This window comes from Astatotilapia calliptera, chromosome 7 (genome assembly GCF_900246225.1).
Source record: "Astatotilapia calliptera chromosome 7, fAstCal1.2, whole genome shotgun sequence".
Classification (NCBI taxonomy): domain Eukaryota; kingdom Metazoa; phylum Chordata; class Actinopteri; order Cichliformes; family Cichlidae; genus Astatotilapia; species Astatotilapia calliptera.
The window spans coordinates 39,436,944-39,451,858 of NC_039308.1; the positions used below are offsets into that span (position 1 = coordinate 39,436,944).

The 14,915-nt window shown below is 45.7% G+C and overlaps 1 protein-coding gene across 1 annotated transcript; it reads right to left on the reverse strand.

Annotated features, from left to right (window-relative positions):
- Nucleotides 1-6,014: 6,014 nt before the first annotated feature.
- On the reverse strand, nt 6,015-13,390 carry atp6v1b2 (ATPase H+ transporting V1 subunit B2). The gene is made up of 14 exons (XM_026174695.1): nt 13,189-13,390; nt 12,404-12,459; nt 12,098-12,196; nt 11,921-12,014; nt 11,731-11,808; nt 10,547-10,686; nt 10,333-10,434; nt 10,098-10,195; nt 9,598-9,721; nt 9,360-9,510; nt 9,185-9,267; nt 8,928-9,032; nt 8,719-8,848; nt 6,015-6,762 (listed from the first exon to the last, which is right to left on the reverse strand). Exons 1-14 carry the CDS (start codon nt 13,352-13,354, stop codon nt 6,626-6,628), a joined length of 1,563 nt encoding a protein of 520 aa, XP_026030480.1. The 5' UTR covers nt 13,355-13,390; the 3' UTR covers nt 6,015-6,625.
- Nucleotides 13,391-14,915: the final 1,525 nt, after the last annotated feature.

Below are 14,915 nucleotides of genomic sequence, written 5' to 3' on the forward strand. Positions count from 1 at the left end.
AAATACATCAGAATAAACACGCTGAGGCGGCCGGGTGGGAGTGCTGCAGACATTTATCAGACGGGCTAACAAAGAGAAGTCAGAGTGATGCTCCTGAAGATTAACAGGGTGGTTTCACTGCAGTCAGTGTCAGTTTACTGCCTGATGCATTCACTGACATCCTGTTCACAATGAAGTTTGAATCCACTTTCCTCTTTGAGGCTGCGTTTCTGTTCAGAAAAAAAAATTCTTTGTTTGTGCATCTGCGACAAGCTCAGATTGAACAACAGAGGCCTCGCAGGTGACGGGGGTCAAGTACGCGAGCACGGACTCGTGATTTGTACAACTGGAACACCAGCGTACTTGATGATGTCACAGGTCCGGAGTTTTTACTTCCGTCCCCTCTTAATTTAACTGTGAGTAATATGTTATGAAGCTTAACTTTAATCACAGGCAAACCGATTTACTCAGGAACAAATAAAACACTGAAATAAACCAAACATTAACATTTAGAAGTGATCTAAGTTACTTATATATCATGTTTAACCTCAGTAGTGAAATCTTTATTAATAAAAATAGTGTACATGTACATACATGTACATACCTTAATAAAAACAAGCAGGTGAGATGTTAGAACGCTTTTTATTTTTATTTTAGTACAATAGACAGCTGCTGGGGTTTGGGGTTTGTTTAACCTGAGTAGCGAAAAGACCGCGGGGGGGTTGAAAACGATGTGCCGAGAGTCCGCTGTTCTCGCCGGCTCTAATGATCCTCGACCTCGCTGTCTGCTATGGAGCTGGCGGGTCACAGACGTCTCCAAAAACGTCGGAGCGCGTTTGGAAATATATGATATCTTGATAAATCGAGCAGATATTTGAAGTTTACACAGCTACATTCTCGCTTGAAAATAACTTAAAAGTTTATTTTGTGACCCAGAAAGAGTAATATTTAAAAGTTTTTAGCCGCGCTCCTCCATCATTGCCGCGTTTGGGTTTTGGACGAAATGCATTCTGGGATATTTAGCTGTACCAAGTCCACACAAGTTACCACTGATGCATGCTAAATAAAACGGGCGGAGCGAGAACACATCCGGGACTTTTTCACGTTCTCGGCTTGATGCGTACTTTGAATTGGAACAGTACTTGGTCTCCGACTGATGACGTATCACGAGTACACAAGAACGCAAGTACGCACAAGTACGCATATTGAGAAAGGCCCCGCCTCTCCAGTCCCACCGTCCCACTGTGACATCACCATGTGAATACTCTGTTCACCCCTCCCCCCTTACACATGCTGTGTGGCCCAAACAGGGTTTAGTTACATGAAAGTAGCAAAGTGTGCTTTAACAGCCAGCCTTACCCAGCACTCACATCTCCAAAACACTGATGTCCAGAAACCGGTGGGTGGGTGATTGAGCGGATCATGCTTTGGATATAAAGCCTATAAAACAGAGAAGAAACTGTCTTTCCTATTAGTGATTTTTATTTAGTGATTTTGTTGACATCAATAATCATCATGGATTCATTTTTAAATCAGTCATTGGTTTATTTCTGTTATTACTGTTGTTGTGTAAAGTGCCAGAGATTCCTGTTTGATCCCAGGAGGAGACAATGATCTCAAGTGGTGTAAATCGAATACACACCCCTGCCGTGGGGATCTCTAGTGAATAACAGAGCGGCCGAAAGCAGCTTTTTGTCTCGCGGCTGAAGAAGTGTCATGAAAAGTCATTTGTATCTGATCTGCAAACATCCTTTGTTGTGTTTTTTGTGTTAAAGTTTCCATAAACTGCTGCGGTCAGTAAAACACTCAGCCGAGGGCACCACGAAGCACAGAGATGCTCTGAGGAGACGCCCGACCCTCCAACACCGCCGCCACACACACACTGACACACACACGTACAGACACACACACGTACAGACACACATACACACACACACAGTGACAGGGTGGCAGGGTTACCAGTCACTGTGAGCAATCAGAGCAGTGTGCAGAGACAGAGATGCCACATACCTGCCACCATCCATCAACATCACAGCCTCACACTTGTCCATTTAAATTCATGTCAACAGCAGAAGAGAAGAGAAGAGAAGAGGAGAGGAGAGTCAAACTGAAACCATGAAGCACTTTAATAAAAATGTGGTAATTTAAACAGGAACTCTTGTAGCAAAATCTGATATTGTAGTGGAAAAATAATAAACCCAGTTTTGTTAAAAGCACCAGGATTACAAGCAGGCCTCATTCTGTGCTGGAAATCACTGCAGGTGCTCAGAAATGCTTTTGAAAACCATCGCAGCTCATTACTGCATCCACACAGGAAGTTCAAACCCCACCATGCAAAGAACAAACAGACCCCCAGAAACGCTGCCCCCTTTCTCTGAGGTCATGTCAGATGAGGCTGAGTGGAGACCGTCCCACACTCTTCAGGCTAAATAGAGAAGAAACTATCCTGCCTGGTGTAAGCACACAGGTCAAAACGCTCTGTTAGTACAGTAACCTCACAGCAGCCATAGTGCTGGTCACATGACGTCATTTAAAAGATGCTCCAAAACGCTCCAGAGGTCCAGTTCAGGTGAAGCTAGCAGACAGCTAGCAGCAACAGCTGCCTGTGTCAGCATCCACCTGTCAGTCACAGAAGGCACGCCCCTAATGATGCAACCTCTAAGCATTAATGCAATTTAAACAGGTGAGTTATAAAAACATCCTCCCTCCATAATTCATAAGTAAATAACAAGGAGAGGATTTCCCGTCTGTCTGCGGCACTGGGAGGTGTCAGCTTAGTCCCACGGGGAGCTGCATGTAAATAAGCCTGAGTCTTTGGGCTGACATTTTAACAGGCCGGCTTCCTCGTCCCTGAGGTCAGTCGAGTCTTCGCTTTGACAAAGAGACATGCAAATAACTGCAGGCAGAGACACAAAATGTCATCTCTGTCAGCGCTGCATTTATGTCTCTGTGAAAATACAGAGCACACGTTAAACGGCAGGGAGTCAGTGCCCATAGACTACATTTTAAATCTTTACAGCAGAAATAAACATGTTTACAGCCTGATAAACAAACTGTTTGGTCTCTGTGGATAATTTAAACCTTCATAACACCTGTAGGAGGATATAACTTTTTTATGACTTACTTGTTAAAAGTGCATTGAAGTATAAGTACTTTAACTGTGGTAAAATATCTGGATATTTGATATGGTTCAGAGTCAGATAAAAATACTAAAGACACTTTTGAGTTTCACACAGAGAAACAAAAGTGTTGTGGATCAGTGAGCCCCAGACCTGCTGTATGTATTAGTGGATGATCCGATATCGTCGTGTTGGTGTTGTTCCCAGATCATCATGAAAATGTTGTTCCAGGTTCAACATTGCAAGTGACCAATCACATTGTTCTGACGTTATTCTTTTGCGCGCCAAGCCATTTGTGCATTTATGAAATTCCAATGTTGCAAGGACAATATCAGTTCGTTTATTAAAGGGTTACGGTTAGGGTTAGGGTCAGGGTCCGTTGATCGGCGGACAGAAGCGGTTTCTCGCAGCTTAAGTACAGTTTTTTGTTTTAAGGCGGTTTTTCCAGGAGTCGCAAAAGTATGACGTCACAACATTCTGATTGGTCACTTGTTGATCCTGGAACAACATCTAGTATGATGAGCTGGGAACAACATCAACACGAGGATATCAGATCGTGCAGTTTCTCCAGCCTCTGCCCTCCCACCCCCCACCCCCCGCCTGCACTTCCTCCTCTAGCCCTCAGTTTGATTATTCTGTTAAATCAAAGCATGTGAAGTAACAGAAGATAACAGCGAGTTCCTTTCATCAGAACAAAGCTGGTTTGTGCCTGGAGGATGGGAAACTGAAGATATGCAGCGGTCATGCAAAGGCACGTGTGAGTCTGCATAAAGAAAAAACCCTACCCTCTAACCCTCTGCTCAGGCTGTCCTCCTGGACATCTGCAGACCTGCAGGGCCACAAACACGCCTACAAACACACAAGCTGATTTTAAATTCCCAAACTTCTAAAGACATGATTATTTCTCACTGATTTGGTGGTAAACATATAAAACAAGGAGATGGAGCAGAGCAGCAGGAAACTTCAGGTGAAAAAAAAAAAGACAAAGATGTTTTTATAAAATCCTTAAAGCCACTCACAGGAACTAACGCAGGAACAATGGTTGCCATCATGTTGATGTTAATGACTGTTTGTCCTGTGAGAGCTGAGAGAGCGCACAGGTGTGGGAGGAAAACACAAACCACTCTTTGTCTGGCTGCAGGAGGATGGAGAAAGATGGAGACCGAGGACAAGAAGGATGATTGACTTAGATTTAAATATACTAAAGGGGCAGGGCCAAGAGATGGCCACTATAGACTGTATATGAAAGATATGTATATGTAGGTAGCTTCCAGGTGCCTGAAATGTTTTCTAATGACCATCAGGGGGCGCCTCCTCTGAAGTCTGACGTTGTTGAGGTCTGTTAACCATCATATCCAGCTTCCTAACCCCAACACACAGCAGTTAAAGTGCTAACTGATTGGTGATGTCACAGTGCCGTCTTTTATATACAGTCTGTGTATATTACTTTCTCTCCATGCTGAACGTGGAAAATACAGTCACTGCTCTCTCTCGCCTGCATATTTCCCCATTCGGACAAATGTCAGCATGTGTGCTGTAATGTGCTGTGATTGGTCAGTTAGGACGCCTGTTTCTTCACCACAGGAAGTGCAGTGTGGTCAGAAGCAGCAGCAGCTTGTGGTGGTTTAAGGTGATGCTCTCAGAGGGATGCAGGCAGTGATACTGGAGGATCACGTACAGGCCAACAGCACCTCCCTGTGGACCCCTGAAGAACTGCAGGGACTGAGTGGAGCACCAGCAGTTGATTCGTGTCTGTCACTGTTTTTAACGTGGGTGTTTGCTGCCGTGACGTCATCGACCTCTCCTGTAGCTGGTCGGCGTCCACGGGGACTCGGTGTGGATTTTTTTAGGCTTTAACTGGAATCTTCTGCTCTGACTCTTTTACAATTTTGCAGCACTTTTGTTCCTGCACTTCAAGCTGTGTGTTTGTCGTGCGCGTGCTCACAGAGCTCTGCATGAAGCTCCAGCTGTTCCCCACACAGTCCTCCACGGCAGCTTCAAGCAGTGCAAAGCATAAAGTTCCTGTTCAGGCTGTGCTGAGACTGAGGTTTAAGTTCAACAAACCATCTGGGCGCTTTGATAAAATCCTAAATTATAATGAAATAAGCAACACAGCAGGTGATTCTCATTCATTAAGAGAGATAAATTAACTTTTGTGGATTCATAACTTTCCCAGACACTTCCAATAACAGGTTCAAGCATCTGTTGGACTCCTTTAATTAAAGGAGTTCACCTGTCGCTCCCTAGGTAACTTATTGTGACTTATTGTGAATAAGTGATGTAATGAGTCTCAGGAGCTTCAGTTCATCAGTAAGATGTAAAAACAGTTTGATGGATGTTGATGGAGCTCTGTTTTGGTGGAGGTCTGGGCTCTGAGCTGCTGCTATGCCCTTTGTGTTTTCATGCACTTTACAGATTTCTGTGAATCTGCAGCATTAATAATGTGCAGCTGTGTGGACCCATGAGTGACGCATCCACAGGAAAGGTGACTCAGGTGTCTCAGCAGACTGAACTATAATTCACTTAGTGTACTGGGTTATAAAGCACACCTGTAGCCCATCCTGCTCTCACTCTGGCTGCAGCTGACGCAGGTATGTGGGAAACAGACTCACCTGGGGAGCAGCTGGTAGCAGCACTGGGCTGTCCTCGTGTAAACTTCCTCCCAGCTACCTGTGCTCACCCGGTGGTTGAGCTGAGCTGCGTTTGTGTGGATACACACACATATGTAGTGAGAGGAGTTTTCTGGAAGAAGATTCATGAGTTTAAGGATGTTTTTAAGAGGGTGTAGGTGTTTCCATGTCACACCATCCCGTGCTCCAGCCGTCCATCCACCACGACCTCCTTGCTGCTCAGACTCCTTCATGTTAACCCACAGCTGTGTTCATACACGGCATTAAACACACGACCACTCAGGAATGATGACACAGCAGCTTTTATTTCAGACTGCACTTCAGGCACCAACAGGAAACATTCAGCGGCGATGCATGCAGTTTGTACATCCACCAATGAGCACGCAGTGCCTACAAAGAACACACACATTCATCGTCACATCAAGCTTTTGGCATGAGAAAAAAAAAAAAAAAAGAGTACACTGAATCTAAAGGAACCACAAGAACCGCACAGAACGCACAGAACCTCACACCTGATTTAAAGACACAATAAAAATGGAATTTACACTTTTCTTTGGATGTGTTTGAATTATTATTTTGACCTTGATCAGAAGACATCAGCATTTCTAATGCGGCATGAAATGAGCACGACAGAACATCTGGATTCAACATCTGTCTCTGCTGAAGTTCTGCAGGTCCTCATAAAATAACCTCTGACGTTAAACTGACCACAGAGTGCAAATCATCATCATCATGAACACGCTGATGTGCAGGCTCCTCCTCCTCGTCTCCTTCCTCTCTGAGTGGAAGCAGGACATGAAGGTCATGAGTGTGAGAACGTCACAGCATCACATCACTACACTGTACGAACACAGCGAGGGCAGGAAGCAGTGTGTGTGTGTCTGTGTGTGTGTCTAGTTAGTGTTTGGCCTCTCGGGGGTAGAACTCGGCCAGTGTGCTCTGGGGGATCCTCTTAAGCATCTCTTTGGGGAAGATCCTCATGAGCTGCCAGCCAATGTCCAGAGTCTCAAACACGCTGCGATTCTCATAGGCACCTAAACACAAACACAGGGACAGGTGAACACCAGTGTCTGACATCACAGCAGTTTGATGTGGGTATCGGGTGGACAAAGAGTCACATGACCCGTGAAATGCTCCTCCTAATGTGAGGGCACTCAGAGCCTGAAGCAGATAACCCGGGTTAACAGAGAAAGCTGATAACCATCATCATCGTACCTGTCATCTCTGACTGGGAGTTAGGATTTATTAAAGTTTATTTAAGTATCAAAAGTCTGTTAAAGCTGCCAAATCTGCCTTTTTGTCTAGCATTATTATGACTAATAGCCACAACCCCCGAGCACTTTTTAATACTTTTAATTCTGTGATAAACCCTCGCACTACCACTTATAGGGATGCTTCCCCTGCTCTTTGTGATAAATTCTTAAAGTATTTCTCTGATAAAATCTCAGCTCTAAGGGCTTCTCATCCATCTCATTCATCATCAGTTTTAGACCCAGTTCCAGCTTCTGAATGCTTGACTGTCTTTCAACAGTTTGAGCCAGTGTCTTATTCTGCTTTAAAAGATATAATTGATCATCTCAAAATCTCTGGTTCCCCGCATGATATTCTTCCTTCTCGTTTCTTTAAGGAAGCTTTACATGTTATTGGTCCTTGTATCTTATCTCTGCTGAATGCATCATTGTCATCAGGTTGTGTACCGTCTGTCTTTAAGCATGCTGTTGTGCAACCTATTATGAAAAAGCAAAATCTTGACCCTAATGGTCTCACTAACTACAGCAACACTCCTCGGCTTCTGCCCCTATTTATTGTGGTGTGCCTCAAGGGTCCGTGCTCGGTCCTGCTCTTTTCTCTTTGTACATGTTGCCCTTGGGATTAATTTTTAGTAAATACAACATCTCCTTTCACTGTTATGCCGATGATATCCAGATTTATTTACCTTTGAAATCCAATGTGACTGCTTCTTTGCAACCTCTGTTCAACTGTTTGCATGAAGTTAAAATTTGTTTATCACATAATTTTCTTACATTGAACGAAGACCAAAATCACTAGACCAGTTAGCTGATGCCCTAGGCCCTCTCGCTAGCCATCTTTCGTCCACTGTAAGAAACCTCGGAGTGTTCCTGGATGGCTCTTTTAAACTCGAGAAACAGGTCTCCACTGTGGTAAAAAACAGCTTTTACCAGTTGCGTCAGATTTCCAAAGCAAAGCCGTTCTTTCCTTTAAAGGACCTTGAAAAGCTTATCCACGCATTTATCACATCCAGATTGGACTACTGTAACTCCCTCTACTCAGGCCTCCAACACTCTTCTCTTTGCCGGCTCCAGTTAATTCAAAATGCAGCTGCGCATCTTTTAACAGGTACGAGAATTCATGAACGCATAACTCCAATTTTAGCCAAATTACATTGGCTCCCTGTTAAATATCTCATAGATTTTAAAATTCTTTTGTTCACTTTTAATATTTTGAATAATTTTGCGCCCAGTTATCTTTCTGATTTACTCCATTCATACAATCCCAACAGAGCACTTAGATCATCCAACCACAGGCTCCTAGCACAACCTAGGTCTCGAATGAAGTCGAGAGGCGACCGGGCCTTGGCAACCGTGGCACCCAGACTTTGGAATAACCTCCCTGTTCATATTCGTACTGCCGAGTCTATCCAGTCTTTTAAATCACATCTTAAAACGTATCGTTTTACTTTGGCTTTTGATTCTAACTAGTTGGCTGTTTTAGCTTGTTGTGTTGTTACCTATTGTTTGTTGTCCTCTTTTATTGTTTGTTTTAACTGTCTCATGTTTTTATTGACTGTGAAGCACTATGGTCAACACTGTTGTTTTAATATGTGCTATATAAATAAATTTTGATTTGATTTGATTTGATTTTGATTAAAGCAATTAATAAATCCTAACCAGCTTTCCAAAGAAAGCTGGATATGTTCAACGTAGTTACATAAAGGTGAACAAACAAGCAAACAAAGAGTCCAATGGCACCTTGAGAGATGAAGTTTTTCTCAAACTTGGTGAGGAACTCCAGGTACAGCAGATCATCGGCCGTCAGAGCCTCCTCTCCCACCACTGCCTTCATGGCCTGGACATCCTTCCCTATAGCATAACAGGCATACTGCACACACACAGACACACACACACTTAGATTAAGCAGGAAGACAGGAGCGTGCAGCCTGGAGCAGGTGTATACGTACGAGCTGGTTGGAGACGTCAGAGTGGTCTCTGCGGGTCATTCCCTCCCCGATGGCGGACTTCATGAGACGGGAGAGAGACGGAAGCACATTGATGGGAGGATAGATCTGAGTGGAGGAAGACGGGGAGGACAGGTCAGGGTCACCTGATGGCTCTGACGTATGCCAGGTTGACTGACAGAGCCTGGCATTCCTCTACCTGAGGCCGGCTACAGAGCTCAGAGCTCCACAGGTGACGTCTGAAGGTGGAGCTTTGTTACCTGTCTGTTGTGAAGCTGTCTGTCCACGTAGATCTGTCCCTCAGTGATGTACCCGGTCAGGTCAGGGATGGGATGGGTGATGTCTGCGAGAGATGAGAACTTGCTGTGAAATCCACAAAATTCCAATCCTTTGTATGTGAGATGAGCACGTGTGTGTCTGAGTATGTGTGTGTACCGTCGTTGGGCATGGTGAGGATGGGGATCTGGGTGATGGAGCCGCTGCGTCCCTCAACCCTGCCGGCTCTCTCATAGATGGTTGCCAGGTCGGTGTACATGTATCCGGGGAAACCTCGGCGTCCTGGCACTTCCTCTCTGGCTGCGGACACCTGGCGGCGGGGAGCAATCACATGATCATTTCCAGTTTCCTGCAGCGATTTGGGGTTACGGTAAGTGAGAGTGAAAGAGCAGCTGACCTCTCTGAGCGCCTCTGCGTACGAGCTCATATCGGTGAGGATGACAAGCACGTGCTTCTCACACTGATAGGCCAAGTACTCGGCCGCCGTCAGTGCCAAGCGGGGGGTGATGATCCGCTCAATTCTGCAACACAATGGCCCGATAATCTGTGAATGTGGGCCGACCCCCGGTGCAGGTTAGCCTCAGCCATCACTAACTCTTAGAAGAACACAGCTCGACCTGCAGAGCACACCTGTGTGTTCCTGCAACGTTACAAAACTGCTGTTTGAGTGCCTGAAGGTGAACCCCCAAACACTTGACCCGCTCCCACGGCCCATACAGCAAATCTGACATCATCTATGAAACACCTGGAAATCTGCCTTCAGCTCTGTCTGTTTGTCTGTGTGTGTATGCAAGTGTGTGTGTGTGTGTGTGTGTGTGTGTGTGTGTGTGTGTGTGTGTGTGTGTGTGTGTGTGTGTGTGTGTGTGTGTGAGCTTTGTTCTTAATGTTTTGTCCTACGTCGGGTCATTGGCCAGGTTGAGGAACAAGCAGACATTGTCCATGGAGCCGTTCTCCTCGAAGTCCGACTTGAAGAACCTGGCTGTCTCCATGTTCACCTGAGGGCGGAGAGTAGATCACTGAGCTCTGTGAGTGGGAGTTTGCAGGTGCTGAGTGTGTGGGGCAGCTTTAAGACATCAATAAACTTGCTCTCATATTCAGAGGCTTCTGATGAGGAAGCATCTGAAGAACTCACCCCCATGGCGGCAAAAACAATGGCAAAGTTGTCCTCGCTGTAGTCCATCACGTCCTTTGACTTCTTCACCAAACCGGCCTGCCGGCAGATCTGAGCTGCAATCTGAGACAGAAGAAGAGGGATCTGATTTCCTTTTCAGTCATTACATCACAATAATGAAGAGGAGGTGATGTGTTTACCGACCCTGCCCCCTCTCGGAGTAGGGTGCGAGTACCTCGTTGTGCGGCAGCCCGGCAGCAGAGAAAATGGGGATTTTCTGCCCTCTGGCGATGCTGTTCATGCCATCGATGGCAGAGATGCCAGTCTGGATCATCTCCTCAGGGTAAATGCGGCACTGAGGGTTTATGGGCTGTCCTGAGGAGAACGTGGTTACAAACACATGTATGAAGGAACTGAACACGTGATCCACTGCAGCAGATAATAACAACTCCAAGAAGTCAGAGACAAGTACACGGAGATTCACAGGTGCAGTTTATGAGGACTCGAGGAAGTCAACATGAAAGCTGAAAACTGAATGTATTTTTCTATTTCAAAACTACAATTATAATGGATTGGATTTATATAGCGCTTTTCAAGGCACCCAAAGCGCTTTACAATACCACTATTCATTCACTCTCACGTTCATACACTGGTGGAGGCAAGCTACAGTTGTAGCCACAGCTGCCCTGGGGCAGACTGACAGAAGCGAGGCTGCCATATCGCGCCATCGGCCCCTCTGGCCAACACCAGTAGGCAAGTAGGGTAAAGTGTCTTGCCCAGGGACACAACGACCAGGACAGAGAGCCCAGGGATCAAACCGGCGACCTTCCGGTTACAGATGCGATTCCCAACCCCCTGAGCCACGGTTTAGCGAAATAAAGTTCCTAAAAATAAACTCATCATGACCCACAGCACAAGAGACTCTGCCCACAACTCTACGTCCTAAAACACATCCTTTAAATTTATTCTAATCACATTTTACTTAAAAACTCATAGAAAGCTGTTTTTATCGTTTCCCTCCTTCTGAAATCTGACTTTTCTCCGATTAAACCTCCAAACTTTTGATTCTGTGGGTCGTTCTTTGACCTGAACCGCATGTGAGTCCACGCGATCAAGCCCAGCTCGAACCCTGAGTGACGTCAGTGTGTAACCACATGTTCCACACTGAGGTGAGGTATTAATGAGAAGGTGGGCGTTACTGTGACTGCGAGTCAAACATACAGACAGAGCCTGATTTTGACCACGCGTGTCTCTATAAAACATTAAAACTGAGATCAGGTTAAATCTGCTGTGTTTTCTCTCATTTCTGACATTTTTCCTCCGAACAAGTCGAAGAAACTTTACTGCCTGTTTCAGATGTTTGCATCAGACTGCTGCACCAATCAGATCATGGCAAGTCTCCTCGAAGCAGAGACATACCCATGATGTCCAGGAAGTCTTCGGCCAGGACAGCGGGTCCTCGGTCGATGGGTTTACCCGACCCGTTAAACACACGACCTGCAAACACAAAAACACGCCTCAGCACACATCTGAGGACCTCATCACACATTCAACAGCGGACGGGGATTCATGAGGACCTTTGTGAACCTCATTCTGTCACGTGACGTACCCAGCATGTCCTCTGAGACCGGCGTCCGTAATATGTCACCTGTGAACTCGCAGCTGGTCTTCTTGGCATCGATGCCTGCAGTCCCCTCAAACACCTGCAGAAGGCAGAGCGGAGGAGGAAACAGTTCATCGGGGTCCTTCTGGAAGTGCCCACATTGTGTCAGACTGATGTGAATACCTGCACCACAGCTTTGGAGCCGGTGACTTCCAGCACCTGGCCGCTCCTCCTGGTTCCATCCGGCAGCGTGAGGTGGACGATCTCGGCGTACCTTGGGAACTGTGAAGGGAGACCACGAGAGTTACCAACCTCCACTATACACGTGTCAGAAAACATAGCACAGTTCACCATTTATTTGAGGGAAACTACATAAACGGATTTAAACGTGGTGTGAGGACGCTCCGACTGCAGGATCTGCTGGTTTTATTGAGAGACGCTTAGTAAAGAGGACGCTGAGACAAACAGCTGAGGAGGTTTTCCTCTTACCTTAACCTGGTCCAGGATCACCAGCGGCCCGTTGACTCCAGACACTGTTTTGTAGGCTGAGGAGACAAAAACAGCACAAGTCAGTACAGCGTGGGTGGAGCACAGGTGGAGCACAGGTGGAGCGCTGCACAGCTGCAGATCTCCACATGACAGCACCGTTTCTCCAACATGTGAAATCTTCTTTTATAAGCTCAAAGTCTCCACCTGCTGGAAGTCACATGAACCACAGTCTGACGGGAGATACGAGCCTTAGAGACTCTGCAGTGTGCAGAACCTAAATATGAATAAAAAAGTTTCTGTTCAACACGAGCCTCTGAAGAGCGTTTCCCTCTCACTTTAAATCACATCACACTGAAAGAACGGGTGTAATGAGCTCGCACATGTTCACCTGTGCAGGTGAGCCTCATCGCTAACACTTTAATCCTGCTCTAAACACTCCGTTTATCGCGTCTGTGCTCCTCTCAGGTCTATGTGATGTGACAGAGAGGAGGCCCAGGATCAGACACAGGAGCATTATTCTGAACTGTGACTGTGAACTGCTGTGAAAGAGTGCAGAAACAGATATATAGGTGAGCTGTCAGGAACATTTTTAATGCTCAGCATGTAATTTACAAGCCGACAAAAGTAAGAGATTACAACGCCAGCACCTGAGAGTTTTTTTCAGCCTCCATCATCGCCTGGTTTATTCCATTAACCCTCATCCTCCTCCTCCTGCTGCGGACCTCAGTCTGCCTGATAATGATGATGATGATAATGATGGTGGTGGTGGTGGTGGTGGGACTCACTGAGGCGCGGCTGGGAGATGTAATCCCGTTTGACGGCCATCACATGTTCCCGGGCGGCAGCGGTGGCGGAGGTAGGAGCGGCGGCCGGGGCTCTGCTCCCGCTGACGGCCGAGGACAGCTCGCTCATCGCCCCGTTCACCATCCCTCTGAGCGCCTTCATCGCCATGTTTCCCCGCAGCGGCGTCCGAGTCGTGACAGCAGCGGCGCATGCGCACGAAACTTCAGCTGCATCAGAAAGGACGCCGAGGAATGTGTCTATGGAACCTCAGCGATGCTAAAACAACATTATTATTATTATTATTATTATTATTATTATTATTATTATTATTATTATTATTATTATTATATAACAATGTGAATGAATAAAAGAAAAGCTGATGTTTGAAAATATTACATTTAACTGAGCTTTTTGTCAATAAATTATTTTTGTAATAATATTGCACTTTTTATCTAAACTTCTCATTAGAATAAAAACAATAATGTTATAATTAGAATACATATAAATGTATGAATTTATAAGACACGATGATAAGAGGTATATTTGGAGGAGTAAAGGTGAGGCTTCCAAACCGAAGAGCACTGAAGCATGGTGTTGGTAGCATCATGCTCTGGGCTGTTTCGCAGTCAGTGGCTTGAATAATGAAGGAGGAGGACTGCCTTCAAATTCATCAACTTCACCTCAAATCAACAGCTAGATGTTTGAAACTTGGACACTAAGGGTGTCCAAATTCATAGGCTGCATCCTCCTGAGACTACATTTGTAGGCCGATTATGTTACAGCGACGTGACGAAGGCTGTCCAAATTCATAGACTCCTCCAAATGCGGCCAACAAATGCGTCCTCCTTTTCCCCAGATTTGAAGGATGGGTCGGGTGTATCCTTGCTGGCCCACCATATCCCAGAATTCACAGCACAGCCCAGCCAATTCCAGTTTCCAACAATGGTGGCAGTTACTTAGTTTTAATTTTGCTCTTATTACTTTTTCTGGGTTACAAAATAAACTTTTAAGGCGAGAATGTAGGTGTGTAAATTTCAAATATCTGCTTGGTTTATCAAGCCATCACATATTTGCAAAAGTCCTCAGACTTTTTCTGAGACATCTGTTACCCACCCGCTCAATAGCTAGCCGGGGTGAGAACAGTGAACTATTGTTTTCAGCCACCATCCCCGCGGTCTTTCGCTACTCAGGTTAAACATGATACATAAGTCACTTAGATAATTTGAAAATGTTTTTGTTTGGCTTTTTTCTGTTTTATTTGTTCGTGAGTAAATCAGTTTGGCTGAGATTATAGTTATAGTTTTCACACAGCTGAATAAATGTCAAACAGAAAACTGATTAAACAGAAGTGTGACATGATCGAGAATTTACGCCAGTGTCCTGTTATATTTTACATAGCAAGGAGCAGGCAGCTGAGTTTTTATTAAACTCTACCAAGACACAAAAACTGAAGGCTAGACTATGAATTTGGGGCGATCGTGGCTCAAGAGTTGGGCGTTCGTCTTGTAATTGGAAGGTTGCCGGTTCGAGCTCCGACAGTCTCGGTCGTTGTGTCCCCTTGGCCAAGACACTTCACCCGTTGCCTACTGGTGGTGGTCGGAGGGCCCGGTGGCGCCAGTGTCCGGCAGCCTCGCCTCTGTCAGTGGGGCCGAGGGCGTCTGTGGCTACACTGTAGCTTGCCAGCACCAGTGTGTGAATGGGTGGATGACTATGTATAGTGTAAAGCGCT

Bases quoted from the DNA above. Each gene is read 5' to 3' on its own strand.
- atp6v1b2 (XM_026174695.1), bottom strand. From the start codon at position 13,354: ATGGCGATGAAGGCGCTCAGAGGGATGGTGAACGGGGCGATGAGCGAG. The intron at 12,197-12,403 runs GTAAGAGGAAAA...CTCCCTTCACAG, and splicing joins TGATCCTGGACCAGGTTAAG to TTCCCAAGGTACGCCGAGAT. The intron at 8,849-8,927 runs GTACGTATACAC...GTGTGTGTGCAG, and splicing joins CTGACGTCTCCAACCAGCTC to TATGCCTGTTATGCTATAGG.